Raw genomic sequence first — 23,546 nt, 5'->3', positions numbered from 1 at the left:
GGAATACCATTTTTTAAGTTCTGGAAGAATTAACAACATTTAGAAAAATAAAAATTAACAAGTTTCATTTCATTAAGACTAAAACCCAGAAAATAGAATTAAATTTAATAATAAGATGTTCAAGAGTTGACAACCATAAATTACTGCTGAGGTAGTAAGGAAATGTAATTAAACAGATTTATACCATGTTCAAAAATTGAAAGATTCAATATTGTTAAGATGTCACTTCTGCCCATATTAATCTAAAGATTCAACACTAGTATAAACAAAATCACAGGAGGTGTTTTGAGGAAATTGATAAGCTTATTCTAATATCAGCATGGAAATTAAAGGGACTTAGAATAGTAAAAATACCTTGGAGAAGAAAAAAGTTGAAGGACTTACATTATTTTAGAGCTTACTATAAATTCAAAATAATTGAACAATATAGCATTTGCAAAAGATAAAAAAAACAGACACAAGGAACAGAGGTGAGAATCCAAATGTAGCGCTGTACATATAGACGCAATGGTTTCCAAAACCAGTACCAAACTGACTCAATAAAGGAAGCGAGGTCATTTCAAAAAACAATACAAAAATGTGGGGATATCCGTATTTTTAAAAATGAACCCCAAGCCTTACTTCACACCACAGACAAAAATTAATTCCCAATGAATCAAAAATCTAAACATAAACCCAAACCTATGAAGCTTCTAGAGAAAAAACAAAATGGTATTTCAGTCAACACAGGGGATGGAAAGATTATCTGATTACAGAAAAAAACTGTGAAAGAAAAACAAATAATAAATAGAATGTCATCTATCTTAAAATGCTTCTGCTCATCAAAAGACACCATTATTTCAAATGAATAGGCAAACCAAAGAATGCAAAAAACTCTGCAACACCTCTTTTGAGAACAGACTTGCATTCAAAATATATAACAAACTCATGCAACTCAGTAAGAAAACTTTTCATTTCCCTTATTTGAGGGAAATTGATCAGACATATAAAGGGACAATAGGTGGGTGAAAAGTGCTCAACATTCTTCATTATCAAGGAAATGCAAATTAAACCACAATTAGATACCACCACGTATCAATGACAATGTCTAAAGTTAAAAAGACTAAAAATTTCAAATACCGGCCAGGATGTTAGTCGACCAAAATTCTCATATGTTGCTGGTGGAAATGTAAAATGGATCAGCTCTTTTGGAAAACAAAATGACCATTTCTTATAAACTAAACATACAGTTAACATAAGATCCAGCAATTCCACTCCTAGGTATTTGTCCAAGAGAAATAAAAACATATACCCATAATAATGATTTACACATGAATGTTCATAGTAGCTTAATTCATATGGCCTACAACTAGAAACTACACAAAAGTTTATCTACAGGAGAATAGATAAAGTGTGTGTATTTACACAAAGAAATACTACTCAGCAATATAAGGGAATGAACTACCAATACATGCAATGACATCAATGAATATCAAAAACATTATACTCTCGGAAAAAATTAGACACAAAAAGTGTGTAGTCTACATTTCATTCATAAGAAATCAAAAAGTCAACAAAACCAAATTAATCAATTCAATGCAATCCCTACCAAAATCTCAGCTGGCTTTTTTTTTTAACAAGCTGATCCTAAAATTCATACGGAAATGCAAAGGGCCTAGAATAGTCAAAATAATCTTTTTTTTTTTAAAGATTTTATTTATTTATTTGAGACAGAGAGAATGAGAGACAGAGAGCCTGAGAGGGAGAAGGGTCAGAGGGAGAAGCAGACTCCCTGCCGAGCAGGGAGCCCGATGCGGGACTCGATCCTGGGACTCCAGCATCATGACCTGAGCCGAAGGCAGTCGCTTAACCAACTGAGCCACCCAGGCGCCCTAGAATAGTCAAAATAATCTTGAAAAAAACTGAGGCAAACCTTAAGAGACTCTTAACTATGGGAAACAAACTGAAGGTTGCTGGAAGGAAGGTGGGAGGGGGATGGGGTAATTGGGTGATGGGCATTAAGGAGGGCACTTGATGTAATGAGCACTAGGAGTTATACGCCACTGATGAATCACTAAATTCTACCCCTGAAACTAAAAATACACCAACAGACTCAAAAGTAAGAGCTAAAACTATAAAACTCCTAGAGGAAACCCTTTGTGATCTTGGTTAAGCAGTCTTCTTAGATATGACACCAAAAGTGACAAAGGAAAAAATGGATAAATTAGGGTTCTTCAAAATTAAAAACTTTTGTGTTTTAAAGGAAACTATCAAGAAAGTAAAAATAAAACCTACAGAATGGAACAAAGTATTTACAAAATCATGTATGTGATAATAGGCTGATATGACCACAAAAAGAACTGTAAACGAATTTCATAGCTGCCTTATTTATAATAGACCAAACTGGAAAAAAATCCAAATATCTACTGAAAGGAAACTTGCATAATCCAATTGTGGATTGGATTTCATATAATGAAATACTATTTGGCTATTAAAAAACAAACAAGTAAAACCTACTGAGACACACAATACATGAATGAATCTCAAATGTTGAAGAAAATAAAACACAAAAGAATACATATTGTATAACACTTATATAAAATTTAAGAATAGGCAAAAATAATGTGTGAATATATCAAGTATACCAAAGGGGAGGTACAGAACTGTAAAGGGTTAAGAGGGAACTTTTTGTGGTACTAAAAATATTCTATGTCTCAACCAGGGTGTTGGTATTACAAGTGAATACATGTGTCTAAACTCATCAAATTGGACATATGTGCATTTCATTGTAAATTTTACTACAATTTTTAAAAAGTATAAGAAGAGAAAGTGCCTTCATGGTGTCCTATACCTCTCCGTCCTACTTTCAAACACAAAACACAGAAGCAAAGAAGGCCATTTTAGCTTCACAAGGGACCATGAGACTCTTCTTTATACTTAAGTAGTCTTCTGAAATTCCTGCCTTGTTTGAAAAACGGAACAAATCCTAAATAGTTTCCAAGTTTCCTGATAGATATTCTATCTCCAATATGTGACTTGGAATAAAAGCAAAGTGGACATTTAACCTAAATCTTACCATGAGCCAGGCCTGAGGTCACCAAGAACGGGGAGTAAGAATACTGACTTTTTTCTATGAGACAGAGAGAGAGAATGAGAGAATGAGTGACAGGGAAGGGGAAGAGAGAGAGAGTGAATCTTAAGCAGTCTCCATGCCCAGCATAGAGATGGACGTGGGGCTCCATCTCAAGACCCTGAGATCATGACCTGAGACAAAATCAAAAGTTGGTTGCTTAACAAACTGAGCCACCCACGTGTTGCCATTCTAGATTTACTCCTATATGTGTTAAGAAAAAATGATTTTAAGTACTATCTTTTAAAACCACACTTTAAGAGTTGATAATTATGTGTTCAATTCCTACTGACTTCCGTATATTCATTTTATATGAACAATCTTCTTAAAGTTTGTTTTAAGAGGACTTTAGATTAAGCTGGAGGAGCAAGATGGTGGAGAAGGAGACCTAAATTTCGTCCAGTCTCAGGAATTCAGCTGGATAGGGATCACAACACTCTGAACACCTACGAACTCAACAGGAGATCGAAGAAAAGAGTAGCAGCAACTCTCTGAACAGAAAAGCGACCACTTACTGGAAGGTAGGATGTGTGGAGAAGTGAATCCAAGGCAATATTCAGGCAGATAGATGGCAGGGGAGGGGGCCTCCGACGGCTGCTTCTGGCAAGTGATAGAGCAGCTGAGCACAAAATCGGAACTTTTAGAAGTCAGCTCCGCTGAGGGACGTCGCTCCAGTGGCTAAGCAGGGGGTGGAACCCTCGCGGGACAGTGTGGTCTCAGGACCCTCGGGGTCACAGAAAGACCAGGGGGGCCTGAGTGCGGCAGAGCTCCCAGGTACCAGATCGGGGAAGCCGGCTACAGAGATGGAGCCGAGGAGCAGGCTCTCAGCTCGGGGTTGCCATAAACCGTGATCTGTGGTACAGTCGGGCCACTGCTCCTCCAGCAGGGACCCAACAAGCAGCAGATCCGGGGAGACTCCCCTTCCTCCCCAGGGAGGAGCAGCACGAGAGTGCACCTCAGGGATCTGCTGGGTTTGGAGACTCCACATGGGGTCATGTGCCAGAGATAGAGACGTTCGGTCACAGGCCGGGTGAGCATGGAGTCCGGCCGGACACTGGGGAGACGGGAGTGACTGACAGCTTTTCTCTGAGGGCTCACTGAGTAGTGGGGCCCTGAGTTCTCGGCTCCTCCGGGGCAGAGATTGGGAGGCCACCATTTTCACTCTCGTCCTCCAAAGCTGTACGGAAAGCTTGCAGGGAACAAAAGCTCCCGAGAGCAAACCCTAGCAGATGACTTAGCCCGGACCGGGCAAGGGCGGGGCAATTCTGACACTGGCAAAGACATCTGGGAACCACGGCAACAGGCCCCTCCCCCAGAAGATCAGCGAGAACAGCCAGTCAAGACCAAGTTTACCGATCAATGAGAACGGCAGAACTCCAGCACTACGGGAATACTGCACAGAGAATCCATGGCTTTTTAAACATGATTATTTTGTCTTTCACAGTCAATTTTTTTAATTTTCTTTTTTTTTGTTTTTCTTTTTTTTTGAATTTTTCTTTTTCCCTTTTTCAACCAACATCTTATCAATCCCTTTTGTGGCTCTGTCGTGAAGTGTCTGCCTTTGGCTCAGGTCCTGATCCCAGAGTCCTGGGATCCAGCCCTGCATTGGGCTCCCTGCTCACTGCAGAGGCTGCTTCTCCCTCTCCCACTCCCCCTGCTTATGTTCCCTCTCTTGCTGTCTCTCTCTCTGTCAAATAAATAAATAAAAACTTAAAAAAAAAAAATCCTTTTTATTTTTCATTTTTAGAGTCATATTCTATCCCTTCATAGTAGTTAACCTTATTTTTGGTATATATGTAAGTCGTTCTCTCTTTAAAATTGTGGGATACAGTTTCTTCTAACAGACCAAAATATACCCTAAATCTCTAGTGTATGGCTTTGTTCTAGTCTCCTGCCTGATCACATTCTCTCCCTTTTTTTTTTTAATTACTCTTCTTTCTTTTTCAACCAGCTTATCAATTCCTTTTATAAAATCTTTTGTAATTTTCATCTTTACAGTCATATTCTATCCGTCATCATATTTACCCTTATTTTTATACATATATAAGTTTTTCTTTCATTAAAATTTTGAGAGACACTTCCTTCTACCAGACCAAAATATGCCCCAAATCTAGTATGTGGCACTGATCTATGTACCATTCTTTTTTTTTTTTTTTTTTTTTTTTTAAGATTTTATTTATTTATTTGACAGAGAGAGACATAGCGAGAGAAGGAACACAAGGCAGGGGGAGTGGGAGAGGGAGAAGCAGGCTTCCCGCTGAGCAGGGAGCCCGATGTGGGGCTCCATCCCAGGAACCTGAGGTCATGACCTGAGCTAAAAGCAGACGCTTAATGACTGAGCCACCCAGGAGCCCGATCTATGTACCATTCTACTCATATTTGATCATATGCTTTTTTTTTTAATCTTTTTCTTTTTCTTTTTTCTTTCTTTCCCTTTCTTTTCCCCTGGTTTCAGGTCTCTTCTGATTTGCTTAGTGTATATTTTTCTGGGGTTGCTGTTACCCTGTATTTTGTTCTCTCATTCATCTATTCTCCTCTGGACAAAATGACAAAACGGAAAAAATCACGTCAAAAGAAAAACAAGAGGCAGTACCAACTGCCAGGGACCTAATCAATACGGACATTAGTAAGATGTCAGAACTAGAGTTCAGAATGATGATTATAAAGATACTAGCTGGGCTTGAAAAAAGCATGGAAGATATTAGAGAAACCCTTTCTGTAGAAATAAAAGAACTAAAACCCAAACACGGTGAAATCAAAAAGGCTATTAATGAGGTGTAATAAAAAATGGAGGTTCTAACTGCTAGGATAAATGACGCAGAAGAGAGAACTAGTGATATAGAAGACCAAATGATGGAAAATAAAGAAACTGAGAAAAAGGGAGATAAACAACTACTGGATCACAAGGGCAGAATTCAAGAGATAAGCGATACCATAAGACAAAACAATATTAGAATAATTGGGATCCCAGAAGAAGAAGAAAGAGAGAGAGGGGCAGAAAGTATATCGGAGCAAATTATAGCAGAGAACTTCCCTAATTTGGGGAAGGAAACAGGCATCAAAATCCAGGAGACACAGAGAACCCCCCTCAAAATCAATAAAAATAGGTCCACACCACGACATCTAATAGTAAAACTTATGAGTCTCAGAGACAAACAGAAAATCCTGAAAGCCGCTCGGGACAAGAGATCTGTAACCTACAATGGTAGAAACATTAGATTGGCAACAGACCTATCCACAGAGACCTGGCAGGCCAGAAAGGACTGGCAGGATCTATTCAGAGCACTAAATGAGAAAAATATGCAGCCAAGAATACCCTATCCAGCTAGGCTGTCATTGAAAATAGAAGGAGAGTTAAAAAGCTTCCAGTACAAATAAAAACTAAAGGAATTTGCAAACAAGAAACCAGCCCTAGAAGAGATATTGAAAGGGGTTCTCTAAGCAAAGAGAGAGCCCAAAAGTAACATAGACCAGAAAGGAACACAGACAATATACAGTAACAGTCACCTTACAGGCAATACAATGGCACTAAATTCCTATCTTTCAATAGTTACCCTGAATGTAAAAGGGCTAAATGCCCCAATCAAAAGACACAGGCTATCAGATTGGATAAAAAACCAAGACCTATCGATATGCTGTGTGCAAGAGACTCATTTTGGACCCAAAGACATCTCCAGATTGAAAGTGAGGGGGTGGAAAACCATTTACCATTCTAATGGACACCAAAAGAAAGCTGGGGTGGAAATCCTTATAACAGACAAATTAGATTTTAAACCAAAGACTATAATAAGAGATGATGAAGGACACTAAAGCATACTTAAAGGGCCTATCCAACAAGAAGATCTAACAATTGTAAATATCTATGCCCCAACATGGGAGAAGGCAATTATATAAGCCAATTAATAACAAAAGCAAAGAAACACATCGACAACAATACAATAATAGTGGGGGACTTTAACACCCTCCTCACTGAAATGGACAGATCATCTAAGCAAAAGATCAACAAGGAAATAAAGACTTTAAATGACACACGGGACCAAATGAACTTCCTAGATATATTCAGAATATTCCATCTGAAAGCAACAGAATACACATTCTTCTCTAGTGCCCATGGAACATTCTCCAGAATAGATCACATCCTAGGTCACAAATCAGGTCTCAATCGGTACCAAAAGATTGGGATCATTCCCTGCATATTTTTGGACCACAATGCTTTGAAACTAGAACTCAATCACAAGAGGAAAGTCGGAAAGAACTCAAATACATAGACTAAGGAGCAACCTACTAAAGAATGAATGGGTCAACCAGGAAATTAAAGAAGAATTAAAAAAATTCATGGAAACAAATGAAAATGAAAACACAACTGTTCAAAATCTTTGGGATGCAGCAAAGGCAGTCCTAAGAGGAAAGTATGTAGCAATACAAGCCTTTGTCAAGAAACAAGAAAAGTCTCAAATACACAACCTAACCCTACACCTAAAGGAGCTGGAGAAAGAACAGCAAATAAAGCCTAAACCCAGCAGGAGAAGAGAAATAATAAAGATCAGAGCAGAAATCAATGAAATAGAAACCAAAAGAACAGTAGAACAGATCAACAAAACTAGGAGCTGGTTCTCTGAGAGAATTAGTAAGATTGATAAAGCCCCGGCCAGACTTATCAAAAAAAAAGAGAAATGACCCAAATAAATAAAATCATGAATGAGGAGAGATCACAACCAGCACCAAAGAAATACAAACAATTATAAGAACATATTATGAGCAACTATATGCCAGCAAATTAGATAATCTGGGAAGAAATGGATGCATTCCTAGAGATGTATAAACTGCCAAAACTGAACCAGGAAGAAACAGAAAAACTGAACAGACCTACAACCACTAAGGAAATTGAAGCAGTCATCAAAAATCTCACAACAAGAGCCCAGAGCCAGATGGCTTCCCAGGGGAATTCTATCAAACATTTAAAGAAGAATTAATACCTATTCTTCTGAAACTGTTCCAAAAAATAGAAATGGAAGGAAAACTTCCAAACTCGTTTTATGAGGCCACTATTACCTTGATCCCAAAACCAGACAAACACCCCATCAAAAAGAATTACAGACCAATATCCCTGGTGAACATGGATGCAAAAATTCTCACCAAAATACTAGCCAATAGGATCCAACAGTACATTAAAAGGATTATTCACCACAACCAAGTGGGATTTATTCCTGGGCAGCAAGGTTGGTTCAACATCCACAAATCAAACAATGTGATACAATACATTAATGAAAGAAAGAACAAGAATCATATGATCCTCTCAATAGATGCAGAAAAAGCTTTTGACAAAGTACAGCATCCTTTCTTGATCAAAACTCTTCAGAGTATAGGGATAGAGGGCACATACCTCAATGTCATAAAAGCCATCTATGAAAAACCCACAGCCAATATCATTCTCAATGGGGAAAAACTGAGAGCTTGTCCCCTAAGGTCAGGAACACAGCAGGGATGTCCACTATCACCACTGCTATTCAATATAGTTTTAGAAGTCCTAGCCACAGCAATCAGACAGCAAAAAGAAATAAAAGGCATCCAAATCGGCAAAGAAGAAGTCAAACTCTCACTCTTTGCAGATGATATACTTTATGTGGAAAACCCAAAAGACTCTACCCCAAAACTGCTAGAACTCATACAGGAATTCAGTAAAGTGGCAGGATATAAAATCAATGCACAGAAATCAGTGGCATTCCTATATACCAACAAGATAGAAGAAAGAGAAATTAAGGAGTCAATCCCATTTACAATTGCACCCAAAACCATAAGATACCGAGGCATAAATCTAACCAAAGAGGCAAAGGATCTGTACTCAGAAAACTATAAAATACTCATGAAAGAAATTGAGGGAGACACAAAGAAATGGAAAAACGTTCCATGCTCATGGATTGGAAGAACAAATATTGTGAAGATGTCAATGCTACCTAGAGCAATCTACACATTTAATGCAATCCCTATCAAAATACCATCCACTTTTTTCAAAGAAATGGAACAAATAATCCTAAAATTTGTATGGAACCAGAATAGACCCCAAATAGACAGAGGTATGTTGAAAAAGAAAAGCAAAGCTGGCACAATTCTGGACTTCCAGCTCTATTACAAAGCTGTAATCATCAAGACAGTATGGTACTGGCACAAAAACAGGCACATAGATCAATGAAACAGAATAGAGAGCCCAGAAGTGGACCCTCAACTCTATGGTCAACTAATCTTTGACAAAGCAGGAAAGAATGTCCAAGGGAAAAAAGACAGTGTCTTCAACAAATGGTGTTGGGAAAATTGGACAACCACATGCAGAAGAATGAAACTGGACCATTTCCTTACACCACACACAAAAATAGACTCCAAATGGTTGAAAGACCTCAATGTGAGACAGGAGTCCCTCAAAATCCTAAAGGAGAACACAGGCAGCAACCTCCTCGACCTCAGCCGCAGCAACTTCTTCCTAAAAACATCGCCAAAGGCAAGGGAAGCAAGGGCAAAAATGAACTATTGGCACTTCATCAAGATAAAAAGCTTTTGCACAGCAAAGGAAACAGTCAACAAAACCAAAAGACAACCAACAGAATAGGAAAAGATATTTGCAAATGACATATCAGATAAAGGGCTAGTATCCAAAATCTATAAGGAAGTAATCAAACTCAATACCCAAAGAACAAAGAATCTAATCAAGAAATGGGCAGAAGACATGAACAGACATTTTTCCAAAGAAGACATCCAACTGGCCTACAGACACATGAAAACATGCTCAACATCACTCGGCATCATGGAAATACAAATCAAAACCTCAATGAGATACCACCTCACACCAGTCAGAATGGCTAAAATTAACAAGTCAGGAAACAAAAGATGTTGGCAGGGATGCAGAGAAAGGGGAACGCTCCTACAGTGTTGGTGGGAATGCAAGCTGGTGCAGCCACTCTGCAAAACAGTATGGAGGTTCCTCCAAAAGGTGAAAATAGAGCTACCCTACGATCCAGCAATTGCACTACTGGATATTTACCCCAAAGATACAAATGTAGGGATCCGAAGGGGTTCGTGCAGCCCGATGTTTATAGGAGCAATGTCCACAATAGCCAAACTATGGAAAGAGCCAAGATGTCCATCGACAGATGAATGGATAAAGAAGAGGTGGTATATATATACAATGTAATATTATGCAGCCTTCAAAAGCAATGAGATCTTGCCATTTGCAATGACGTGGATAGAACTGGAGGGTGTTGTGCTAAGCGAAATAAGTCAATCAGAGAAAGACATGTATCATATGACCTCACTGATATAAGGAATTCTTAATCTCAGGAAACAAACTGAGGGTTGCTGGAGTGGGGTGTGGGGTGGGAGGGATGGGGTGGCTGGGTGATAGACACTGGGGAGGGTATGTGCTATGGTGAGCGCTGTGAAGTGTGCAAGACTGTTGAATCACAGACCTGTACCTCTGAAACAAATAATACATTATATGTTAAAAAAAAGAAGATAGTAGGAAGGGAAAAATGAAGGGGGGGAATCGGAGGAGGAGACGAACCATGAGAGACGATGGACTCTGAGAAACAAATTGAGGGTTCTAGAGGGGAGAGGGGTGGGGGGGATAGGTTAGCCAGTGATGGGTATTAAGGAGGGCACATACTGCATAGAGCACTGGGTGTTATACGCAAACAATGAATCATGGAACACTACATCAAAAACTAATGATGTAATGTATGGTGATTAACATAATATAATAAAATTAAATTTAAAAAAGAGGACTTTAGATTTTCTATTTAGACAACCATTATTTGCAAATAATACAAATTTTGCTTTTTTCCCCAATCCTTATGTCATTTATTTATCTTTTTTTTAAAGATTTATTTATTTGAGAGAAAGAGCAAGAGACAGAGCACAAGAGCAGAGGGGGAGGGGCAGAAGGAGAAGCAGACACCCTGCTGAGCAGGGGGGCAAAATGTGGGGCTCAATCCCAGGACCCTGGGATCATGACCTGAGCTGAAGGGAGATGTTTAACTGACTGAGCCACCCAGGCGCCCCATCATTTATTTATCTTAAAGTATAATGAAAAGAAGCAGTAATAGAAGGCATCCTGGTCTGGTTTTAGATTTTAAAAGGAATACTTCTAACTTTTCAGCATTAAGTACAATGGTTACTGAAGATTTTCAGTAGACATCTTTTATCAATTTAAAGAAATATCCTTTTATTCTTAGCTGACTACATTTTTTTTTAAATTATAAACTGGGATTGAATTTTATCAAACGTTTTATTCTGTATCTAGTGAAGTCTTATTTTCTCTATTTAATCTATTACCATTGTCAACTCTATTAATCACTTTCCTAATGTTAAGCAATCACTGCATTCCTAAATACCACTTTAAAAATCAAGCATCATAAAAGTTAAGTTGGCACCTAGCACTTGTATCTTGGTTTTTAAATACCCTTGTCATAAAAGGAAACAGTGTTCTTTAGGGAAATGGCTGATTCTAACACTGTGGCAGGAAATATACAAGATGAGACCAAAGCATCTTGCAACAGCAGAAATTAAGAAAGTGCTAAGGAAAAAGGAAGGAACAAAGAAAGGAAGGAGAGAGAGGGGGAGGAAAGGTATCCCATGTTCATAAATTGAAAGAATTAACATTGTTAAAATGACAGTATTTCCAAAAGCCATTTGTAGTTCAATGAAATCCTTATAAAGATTCCAGTGGCATTTTTTACAGTAGAAAAAACAATTCTAAAATTTATATGGAACCAAAAAAACAAAAAACAAACAAACAAACAAAAAACAAATAGCTGAAGCAAACCTGAAAATGAAGAACAAAGTGGGAGGCATCAAGCTGTATCATAAGGCCACGGTAGTTAAAACAGTATGATCCTGGCATACAAACAAAACATGGAACAATGAAACAGAATTGAACAGAAATAAACCTAAGCATATATAGTCAACTAATTTTATAAAGGAGCTAAAAATAGTTGGAAAAAGACAGTTTATCTTTAATAACAGTGTTGGTAAATCGGATATTCACATGCAAAAGAATGAAACTAGGCCCCTATCTTTCCTACTCACAAAAATTAACATGAAATGGATTAAAGACTGAAATATAAGACCCAAAACCACAATACTACCCAAAGAATACATAAGAAAAAAGCTCCTTGATAGGACTCTTGACAATTGTCTTCATATGATACCTAAAGCACAAATAACAAAATGAAAAATAAACAAGTGAGACTATAATAAACTAAAAAGTTTCTGCATTGCAAAAGAAACAACCAAAAAAAAAATAACAAAGGCAATATATGCAATGATTAAGAATATGTGCAAGCCATATATCTGATAAGGGGTTAATATCCAAAATATACAGGCAACTCACATAACTCAAGAGGAAAAAAATTAAAATTTAAAAAAATGGGCAAAGGACCTGAACAGACATTTTGCCAAAGTAAATATATAAGTAGTCAACAGGTAAATGAAAATATGTTAAACATAACAAATCATTAGGGAAATGTAAATGAAAACAGTAGAGATACAACCTCACACCGGTTACAATGATCTAACATCAAAAAGACAAAAGACAACAATGCTGGTGAGGATGTAGAGGAAAGGGAATTCTCACACACTGTTGATGGGACTGTAAACTGGTGTGGCCACTAAGAAAAACAGCATGGAGTTTCCTCAAAAAATTAAAAATACAACTATCATATGATCCATTAGTTTCACTTCTGGGAATATATACAAAAGAAATGAAATCACTATGTCAAAGAGATATGTGTACTTCCATGTTCATAGCAGCATTATTTACAATAGCCAAGACACGGAAACAATCTAAGTGTCCACTGATGGATGAATGGATAAAGAAAGTGTGGCATACACACACACACACACGTATGTAATATATGTAATGGAATATTATTAATTCATAAAAATATATGTATGTACATATATATATGTAATGGAATATTATTAATTCATAAAAAATGAGGAAACCCTGCCACTTATGGCAATATGCATGGACCTTGAGAGCATTACACTAATTAAAGTTAGGTCGAACAGGGGCTCCTGGGTGGCTCAGTCAGTTAAGCGTCTGCCTTCGGCTCAGGTCATGATCTCAGGGTCCTGGGATTGAGCCCCATATCGGGCTCCCTGCTCAGCAGGAAGCCTGCTTCTCCCTCTCCCACTACCCCTGCTTGTGTTCCCTCTCTCACTGTGTCTCTCTCTGTCAAATAAATAAAATCTTTAAAAGAAAAAAAGTTATGTCGAACAAAGACAAATATTATATACGTAGAATCAAAATTTTTAAAAAACTCAAAGAATAAAAGATGAGATTTGTGATTATGGCAGCAAGGGTGAAATGGGATGAAAGTGGTCAAAAGGCACAAACTTCCAGTTATAAGATAAATAAGTACTGGAGAAAAATGTGTAACATGATAAGTGTAGTTACCACTGCTATATAATATATACAAGTTGTTAAGAGTAGATCCTAAGAGTTCTCATCACAAAGAAAAAAATAGGGGCGTCTGGGTGGCTCAGTCCATTAAGCGTCTGCCTTCGGCTCAGGTCATGATCCCAGGGTCCTGGGATCGAGCCCCAAAACGGGTCCCTGCTCAGCGGGAGTCTGCTTCTCCCTCTCCCTTTGCCTGCTGTTCCCCCTGCTTGTGCTCTCTCGCTCTCTGTCAAATAAATAAAATCTTTAAAAGAAAAAAATATTTATAATAGTATCTGTATGCGGTGATGGATGTTAACTGAACTTACTGTGGTCATTTCACAGTACATGTAAGACAAGTCATTATGCCATAGACCCCAAACTTACACAATGCTATATGTCAATTACATCTCACTAAAACTAGAGGAAAAACAAGAGAAGGAAATAACAACCAACAAAAACAATGATGGTAGTGTGTCAATTGGCACAGGAGCCAATGAAAGTAGTTCCTAATGCCCCAAGCTGGAACAATTTTAGCAAAAAAAATAGTTTATATTGGTTGATAAGCCTACATGTAAAGTAAACATCAATACTTTCATAATATAGGTAAATGACTGAAAATAATGAGGAAGAAGAGACAAAAATATCATGCAGAAGAATCCAAAATAATTTACGTAGATACTCCACCCTCAAGGGGGTGAGACATAACTCTCCAATTCAGAAGTATGGGCTATGCATTGTGACTTCTTTCCAGAGAGTACAGTATGGAAGGGGGTGGGTGGGGAGAAACTTCACAGTGAAAACCTAGCAAACACTACCTCAGCCAGGTCATCAATATACCTCAACAATCATAAATTACATTGATAGTATGCAACCTGGATAATGATGGGGTGACAATGACACTGTAATTTGTGGTCCATCTTTCAAAAATATATCCCAGCATAATCACTAGAAAAACATCAGACAAATCTCAATGAGACAAATCCCTAAAAATCCCTAACAAGTATTCAAAACTGCGAAGTTCATCAAAAGCAAGGAAAGTCTGAGAATCTATCGCAACCAAGAAGAACTTTAGGAGACACACGACTGAATGTATTGTGTATGCTGGCTGGGATTTTGAAAGAGAAAAAGGTGTAACTAGAGAAATCTGAATAATTGTGGAGTTTAATTAATAATAATGTACCAATATTCGTTCATTAATTGTGACAAATGTACCACAGTAATGTAAGATGTTAATAGTTGGAGAAACTGTATGGGATGTATGGGAACTCTCTGTATTATCTCTGTAATTTTTTTTTTTTTTGGAAATATTTAACTGTTCTAAAATGAAAAACTTACTTTTAAACAATGAGCTTGGATATTTCTCTCATTTTCTTTTTCAGCATCAATCTGTATAAAACAGTATCTCCTTCACTAAAGGTTTGGTTGAACTCTGTAAAACCATCAAAGCCTGGTAGCTTGTTAGGAAGAACATTTTTTAAAACTTTTAACAATTTTTTTTTAACAATTATAAAAGTAAGAAGAAAGTATAATAAATCCTCAACTTCTAGAGTTACCACATATGGCCAATTTTGTTTCCTCTAAATGACCAACTTCCCTCTTCCAGTATTACTTTGAAATAAAGCTAGACATCACAGAAACCTAGACAAACCTAGGCATTCTACACAAATATTCCTGCATACATCTCTAAACAATAAGGACTCTTTTTAAAACAACCATAACAACAAGAGTATACCTAAATATTAATAATGCAATATCAAATACCCAGTGTTCATATGGTCCAATGGTCTACCATTTTTATTTGTAAATAGATAAATTAGTATTGCTGCCAATTTTATGCTATTTCTTCATTTTCATTTCTATTTCATTATTTCTTCTTTATTTAAGTGTATTTTATTATTCTTTATTACTATTTGATTAGATGATTAATCAATTTTAAATCTATTCTTTGCCTATTTCATGCATTTAATTTAAAGCTATACATTTCACTCTAAGTATTAATTTGATTACATCTCAAAAGTAGTGCTTTCATTGTCAGAGTTTAAATATTTTTAAGTTCTCTTTTAATTTGTTTAAAAATGAATTACTTAAAATATTATATTTTAATTTTCAGAGTTGTTTAAAAATTTCTGATACTACTGACTGAAAAGGGATCATGAAAAGTAGGACATTGATGTATTTGTATAATAAATATTTGATTTTTTTTTTACATTTTATGAAAGCAAGGACTTCATTATATTTTCTGCTGGATATGCTGAAAAAATAAATGAACAAAATAATATGCAGGGCCTATTTCCAAAATTTAGCATATATACAGAAATATGTCCTGAAGTTTAATACCTACTATTCTAAACTCTTAACAAATTAAAAGCCAAGTAAATATGACTTTCTAAGTTGGTTTTTGTAAGGAAAAAAAAAGTTCTGACTCTTTTTCCAGATATATAATGTGGATATATTTCAGCCAATGATAAGCACTGTGACATGCCATCCCAGATGTTTCTCTTCTTTGGATGATACTTAAAACTCAACTGCAATGACTGCTTCTAACACCAACATATTAACACAATGAGATAAATCTAAACTTTTCATGCCACTAACAACACAGATTTTCAAAAAACAGTTGCACTTCAATATACTAATAGTGACCAGAAAGAGGAATTTAAAAAAAATTTAGTTGCACCAAAAAATAATATTCTTAGGAATAAATTTAACCAAGTAGGTAAAAGACTTTTATGCTGAAAACTCTAAGACATTCATGAAAGAAACTGAAGGTGACACAAATAAATGAAAAGATATTCTGTGCTCAGTGACTGAAAGAATATTGTTCTAATGTCCATACTACCCAAGCAATCCATTGATTCAATGTAATCCCTATTAAAATCTGCATGGCATTTTTCACAGAAATAGGAAAGACAATCCTAAGATTTGTATGGAATTACAAATGACCCTGAATAGCTAAAGCAATCTTGAGAAAGAAGAATTATATTACAAAGCTATAGTAATTAAAACAGTATGACATCGACACAAGACACATAGATCAATGGAATGGAATAGAGAGTCCAGAAATAAATGCATGCATATTTGGTCAATTAAATTACAACAAAGGAATTAAGAGTAAACAACAGAGATAAAGACAGTCTCTTTAATAAATGGTGCTGGAGAAACTGGACAGTCATATGCAAAAGAATGAAACTGGACCACTATCTTAGACCACACATAAAAATCAACTTCAAATGGCTTAAAGACTTGAATGAAACACCAGATACCATAAAAATGCCACAAGAAAAAATAGGAGGTATGCTCCATAACATTAATTTTGGCAATGATTTTTTTGAATAGGACACCAAATAGCAACAGCAACAAAAGCAAAAATAAACAAACAGGACTATATCAAACTAAAAAGCTTCTGCACAGCAAAGGAAACCACCTACAAAATGAAGAGGCAACCTATAGAACAGGAGAAAATATTTGCAAATTATTTATCTGATAAAGGGCTAATACCCAAAACATAATGAAGAACTGAAACAGTTCAATAACAAAAAACAACCCAATTAAAAAATGGGCAGAGGAGCTGAATAGAGATTTTTTTCAGAGAAAACATACAAATAGTCAATAGGCACATGAAAAGGTGCTCAACATCACTTTCATCCAGGAAGTACAAACCAAAACCACAATGAGATATCACCTCACAATAACACAACAGTATTAAAATGACTATTACACACAAGACATAAAGTCATCAATGATGTGGAGAAAAGAAAACCCTTGTGCACTGCTTGGGGGAATATAAATTGGTGTGGCCACTGTGGAAAATAGTATAGAGGTTCTGCAAAAAATTAAAAATAGAAGTACCATATGATCCAGCAATTTCACTTCTGGGTATTTATTCAAAGGAAATAAAATCACTATCTTGAAGAGATATTTGTACCCCCATGTTCACTGCAGCATTATTTCCAACAGCCAAGATACGCAAACAACCTAAGTGTCCATCAACAGATGAAGGGATAAAGAAAATATAGTATATATATTTATACAGTAGAATATTATTAGCCGTAAAAAGAAGGACATCCTGACATTTGCAACAATGTGGATGGACACTGAGAGCAATACACTAAGTGAAATAAGTCAGACAGGGAAAGACAAATACCATATGACCTTACTTATTTGTGAAATCTTAAAAAAATAAAATAAAAAAACAAAGAAATGAAATCATAGATACAACAGATTAGTGGGTGCCAGAGGTGGGGGTGGGTGAAATGGATGAAGGTGGTCAAATGTACAAATTTCCAGTTATAAAATTTTAAAAAATCCTTAGAATATAATATATAGCATGATTACTATAGTTAAGAATGCTTTATTTTTATATTTGCAAATTGTTAAGAGAATCTTAAAAATTCTCATCAAAAGAAAAAAATCTAGAACTATGTATAGTAATGGTTGTTAACTAGGCTTACTGTGGTAACCATTTCACTATATACACCCGTATCATGTGTTGTACATCATAAACTAATATAATATTGTATGCTAACTGCATTTTTTAAAAAAGGAAAAAGAAACACTTAATTGACCTTGGTCCCAACCTAACCCCCTTCCTTTGACTACTACCAGTTAGAAAATCAGATGTATGACCTACTGGGCTATTGTGAACAACAAACTTCTATCAAAACCAAATCCTGACCCCAAGAAAACTAGTAGTAAGGATTGGTATTCTTAGAGACCATGGCTCTATGCCCCCTTACTCTTAGGTTTCCAAACTCTGAATTCCCCTTCTTAGAAGTCTTGTCTGTCAGAGTTCAGACTATACAGTTGTCTATAGAGCTGTTCAGCAATGTCAAGAAGGGCATACAAAGCAAAACCATGACAGTTCACCAAGGCCATGTCACCTGTACCGCGTGCAATGTTCCTGTTTTCATATGTGTCTCTTTAGAGGAATGATCTTTTCTAGTTTAAATAATAGGTACTGAACACTGTGCCACAGAGGTGAAGGTTCTATACGTGGTGTTGGGTTTTTTTTAAAGATTTTATTTATTTATTTGACAGAGACACAGCGAGAGAGGGAACACAAGCAGGGGGAGTGGGAGAGGGAGAGGCAGGCTTCCCGCTGAGCAGGGAGCCCGATGCGGGGCTCGATCCCAGGACCCTGGGATCATGACCTGAGCCGAAGGCAGACGATTAATGACTGAGCCACCCAGGCGCCCCTCTACATGTGTTTTTTTCCCCAAGTTTGTATCGCCAACCCAGCCAACTCCAGTGTCAGCACCATAGCTGGCTGTTCACACTGTGGCACTGAATGAGCAAGATGTAGTGTGGGCTTCTGCTGCCCTAAGTTTGCCTTGTCCTCCAGCAAGGATGTCACAGAGGGTCCAAGGATTCTGATCTCCCTACTTCCTCAAACTCTTCTGCTTTTTCTTCAAATTCCTATTCTGTCAATATCCTAATCTTTGACCATTACTCCTTGGAAGTTCATTGTGAGAAAAAAAGGGAGGTTATGATTATGAATTTAGGTAATGGTCAGTATGGTAACATCCAGGCAACATCTGAATATCTAGTTGAGGAAAAAAGGGAATCTTAGAACAGGGCAAATGGGCTTCCTCTGTTCCCTTAGTGCCTTGAGATCAGAAATCAAGACTTCATATTTTTCTTTTTCCCAAGTAGAAATTACCCAATGAGATGAGAAGGAACCATATGGTATCTAAGATTGTGCATAATTAGCTCAAGCATTTTAAAAATTATGTTTGATAGAATATTAGTGTTCTGGGGATATTAATATCTCTTTGATAAAAAACAAAGTTAAACAGCGGCAGAAGTGATATTCTTCTAAAACTTTAATATAAATTGAAGAAAACAGCAAATATACTTAAGCTGTTTTTCATATCATTTTGAAATGGTCTCACTACAATATTTTGTTGTGTTGTAAGGACATATAAAAATGCTCTTTACGTATTTTAACTCATAAATTCTTAATGGCTATTCATAAATAAAATTGTCTTTGCAAGTTTGGAGGAAGAAGTATAATCAGAAATAATCTACAAAATATTAAGTAAACTATCAATTTCTAGTAATCAAAACAATTTAGAATCATGTCAGAATCAATAATGGTTAATGGAAAAGTATAAGCTGTCCAGGAACTCATGTAGATTAATATGGGAATTTGGAATACAATAAGAGAGACAGTAAAGTTTAGACTGTTTAATAAATGATTTTGGGAAAACATTCCTTTTGATCCCTGCCTCACACTAACTTAATTCCATCTAGATGATGCCAAGATTGACAGGAAAGAAAAAAAAAAACAACTATATACTCTCTAAAAGATAATGATAATGAATATCTATACTCTTGGGTTAGAATGGGCCTTTTTACATATAGCCAAATTTAAGATGACATTAAAGTCTTAAGGACAGAATAGATTTTATATGTAAACCGAACCAGGGCTAGGCAGCACAAGCAGTAACAGAATCTCCCAGAATGAAGAGAAACATGATCTTACAGCTGCTTGTGAAAAATAATGAAAAGTAAGTGTAAAAACAATAGTGAGTTATTTCATGAAAGAGTCAAGAGCAAAGGAAACAAATATGAAATATCTAATTGCTGAAAGAAAGCTTTCCCAAATAAATATTTAGGTCAACAGAACAAAAGAATGGACAGAACTGATAAAAACTAGTAATGTGCCCAAGCCCACATAGCTAACTACTGGCAGAGACGGATTTTGAATCCAGACCGGCCTCACTCCCAAGTTCGAGGTCTTTTTATCCCTACATTTGTATCAACTAGCCGTTAAAAAGCAATCTCTCTACATGAAATGTGGTACTCTGGATTGAATCGTAGATCAGAAAACGGAAATTATTGGGAAAACTGGTGAAATTCTAACAAAATCTGAAGTATGATTAATAGCAACAAGCCAATGGTAATCTCTCACTTGTGAGAATTATGCCACAGTTATGGAAGACATTAACATTAGAAAACTGGATCAAGGGGATGCAGATGCGAAACTTCCTTTAAGGCTAAGATTATTCCAAAATAAAAAGTGTATTAAAAAAATAAAATAAATGTCTCAAAAATGGAGCCTTGAATGCTATCTTAAAACTTATAAGTAAGGAGATCCATTGCATGAAGTCAAATTTTTAAAAATTTGCATTTTACATTAAAGACTTTGATTATAAAATGTTCATTGATGATTTTAAAAATCAATACCTGCCTCAATTAAATTTTTTTTCACAATACTTACTTAACTTTCCATACCATTTTTCCTTTCATGTGGATAAAAATAAAGAATACTGTAAATAGTAGTCTTTAAATAATGTGATGCGGTTGTGATGAACTGCTTTTCTCTTCTGCTACGGACATGACAGAAGTTCTGGGCTTGTAACACAAGAATCAAATTTAGAGGATGAACAGAACTGCCTGACTTTAGGAACTGTCAGTTACTGAAAGAATCAGGACTTCAGAAATAAATGAATCCTAGGAGCAGAAAAGCTGAAGCATGTAATTAAGTAGAAAACTCAGAGGTAAGGAAAGAGGAGAAAAACACTGAGAAAGAGGGAGAAGAAACAAAATAAAGGGCATTAATGAAAATCAGGGCTGTGGTGTCTCTAAGGAATTGAGATGTGATAAATTATGGAATGGGAGTAAACAGTTACATGAATAATAAGTAAATCACATCATGTCACTGCCTTACACAAAGCTTTTCAATGGCTCCTATCACTCACAGCATGAGCCAGAGATCCTTGGCTTACCCCTCTGTCCCCCATCATTTCACTGATTTTATCTTCTACTATTCACCCTCTCCCCACCGACTACCCTCCAGCCAGCCTGTCTGCAGGCTTTTCCTCAGCCACCCCAGGCCTTTGTACCTGCTGGTCTCCCAGCCTAGAATGATCGCCCCCAGATATCACCGGGTTTCACTCTTTTGCCTCCTTCAAGTTTTGCTCAAATACTAACTTTTCAGTGATTTACTTCTATGAAATTCTACTTAAAATAGCGATGCCCTAGAACTCCCAATCTCTCCTACCCTGATCTTGTTCACCATCTAACACTCTAAATACATTCAGTGTCTGTCTTCACAACCACGAAAATGTAAGCTCTCAGATTTTTGCCTGTTTTTTTTTTTCACTGATGTTTCCCCGGGGCCTAGGACAGTGCCAGGCACAGAATGGGTGCTCAATAAATGCTTGTTAAATCAATCAACACGTAAGTGTCATTTTTCATTACCATAATTAAAATAAGAATAACAACATACCAGAAACATCTGCCAAGTTGTTTTTTGAGCAAGGAGAGTAACCTTTTTGCGTCCCTGTGTTTTCTGGGTATTTTCGATGCTGAACAATTATTCCGCAATGTTTTGCAAAGGGTTTTTATCTTGTTAAAGACTAGTGAGTTATATGCCTTAGATTACTTCAGCTGAGATCCACTCATTGGCGCCAGAAAGAGACATTCTAGAGGCCTGTGCTTATGAGCTTAAATAGCATTTAGCTATTACTAGGAAAAGCTCCCCATCATAAAAACTTTACATAACACATGCTCAGTGGCGTGATCCACTAAGTTAATATCATCATAAAACTCCAAACTCCTCATTTTGAAGATGAAAAAATTGAGGCCTAAAAATATATATATGTATAAAAATTGAGACCTAGAAAAGTTGTCACTTCTTCACATTCATTTAGGACATAGCTGACAACATGTACAACAGGAGCTAGCCCAAAACAAAACACGAAAACATCGCAGAATGGCCTAGCCCATACACATACCCCGACACCATCAAAGTCCAGATTCAGGCACTATGTGACTAAGCATTCATTTTCTCCAGCTTATTTGCATTTCATTGCTCAAAGATGCTTGTGAGCAGTTGTCTCCTATTGTTTGAACATTTAAGATTCTCTTTGCATTGAGATCACCAGAATTGCAAACCATGTGATCACATTTTAGCATGCTCAAAGGCCACTGCACCATTCCAGAACCCACTAAACATTCAGTCTCTTGCTCCAGACCTTCACCTTCCCTGAGAGAGGTGCGAGGCCAGCATATTTTTACTAATTTCTTATTCTTTTCGGGGTATGGATTGTCAATTAACTCTCATGAAATGAAACAGAAGCAGCCTGAAGGGTCTAAAAATGTGTCACTTCTCTTTTTTAAAAAAAGGTAATTCTTGTGCTGAAAAATGGCACTTGTGCCATTGTTTTGTCCAAAGTGAGAAAAAAATCTGGTGTTCTATTTTTTGCTCAGAGGAAGGAGCAGCAGTTAATCCACACATGTATGCACCCTGGGACCCCAGGCAGTCATCTCTGATGTTAGAGCGGCATGCGGGCAGATACTTTCGCAAAGAGAGTCTATAAAATGAAGTTGCTATGGACCCAAACAACCATATTGATTTTTAGTACAATTCAAAACACAAGGAAACATCAGTTTTCTGAATGGCACACACTGGGAAGGGCAGGGAGAAATACAAGAGTGCAGAGAAAGAAAAGGGTAGAAGACAATTAAATTAGTAAAAATCTCCGTGTTCTTTCAGGTTGTTTGTTTCTAAGTTCAAAGAACCGACAGGCTTGAGTTATGTTGAACCGTTCTTAGCTGAAAACCTATAATTGCTCATTTACTGACACTCTGCTCACAGCTGGAAGCCCAGGTCTTCAGGAAATAAAGCTATATAACCAACTGAATGTTTCAACATGCTCTTCAAAGCCCAGATAGTTATTTCTTTTTCTCAATTAATACCGCCCCTCCCTCTTCCTCTCCCTCCCCTCTCCCTGTCTTCAAATGGCAGAACTGTCCAAACCGCATTAGAAACACATTATTTACCAATACATCATTAAGTTTGCTGCAAGCAAATATTTTCCTTAGATATCCTTAATAAGACAAAAATGCCTTTCCAGCCAGAGATCTTTGGAAGGGAGGTGCAGGATCAGGAGAGACCAGACAGCACTTACCATGGCCCCCTCACTTCTTCTTTGGGCAACTTCTCGCTGCAGCCGGGCCACGGCCAACTTCTCCCTGGGGAAACAAAAGCACATGGTT

General features: G+C 36.8%; 1 protein-coding gene across 1 annotated transcript in view; it reads right to left on the bottom strand.

Annotated features, from left to right (window-relative positions):
• The window catches only part of NCKAP5 (NCK associated protein 5), an 824,104-nt gene that overhangs the window by 493,025 nt on the left and 307,533 nt on the right, over positions 1–23,546 (bottom strand). The window contains exon 4 of the mRNA XM_035008156.1: positions 23,459–23,522. Within this exon, the coding sequence (XP_034864047.1) occupies positions 23,459–23,522 (64 nt within the window). The remainder of the gene's footprint in view (positions 1–23,458; positions 23,523–23,546) is intronic.

Source organism: Mirounga leonina, unplaced genomic scaffold, assembly GCF_011800145.1.
Source record: "Mirounga leonina isolate KUSES-001 unplaced genomic scaffold, KU_Mleo_1.0 Mir_151, whole genome shotgun sequence".
Lineage (NCBI taxonomy): Eukaryota > Metazoa > Chordata > Mammalia > Carnivora > Phocidae > Mirounga > Mirounga leonina.
The sequence above is the reverse complement of the archived record's forward strand: the minus strand, read 5'-3'. Positions and strand labels throughout refer to the sequence as shown.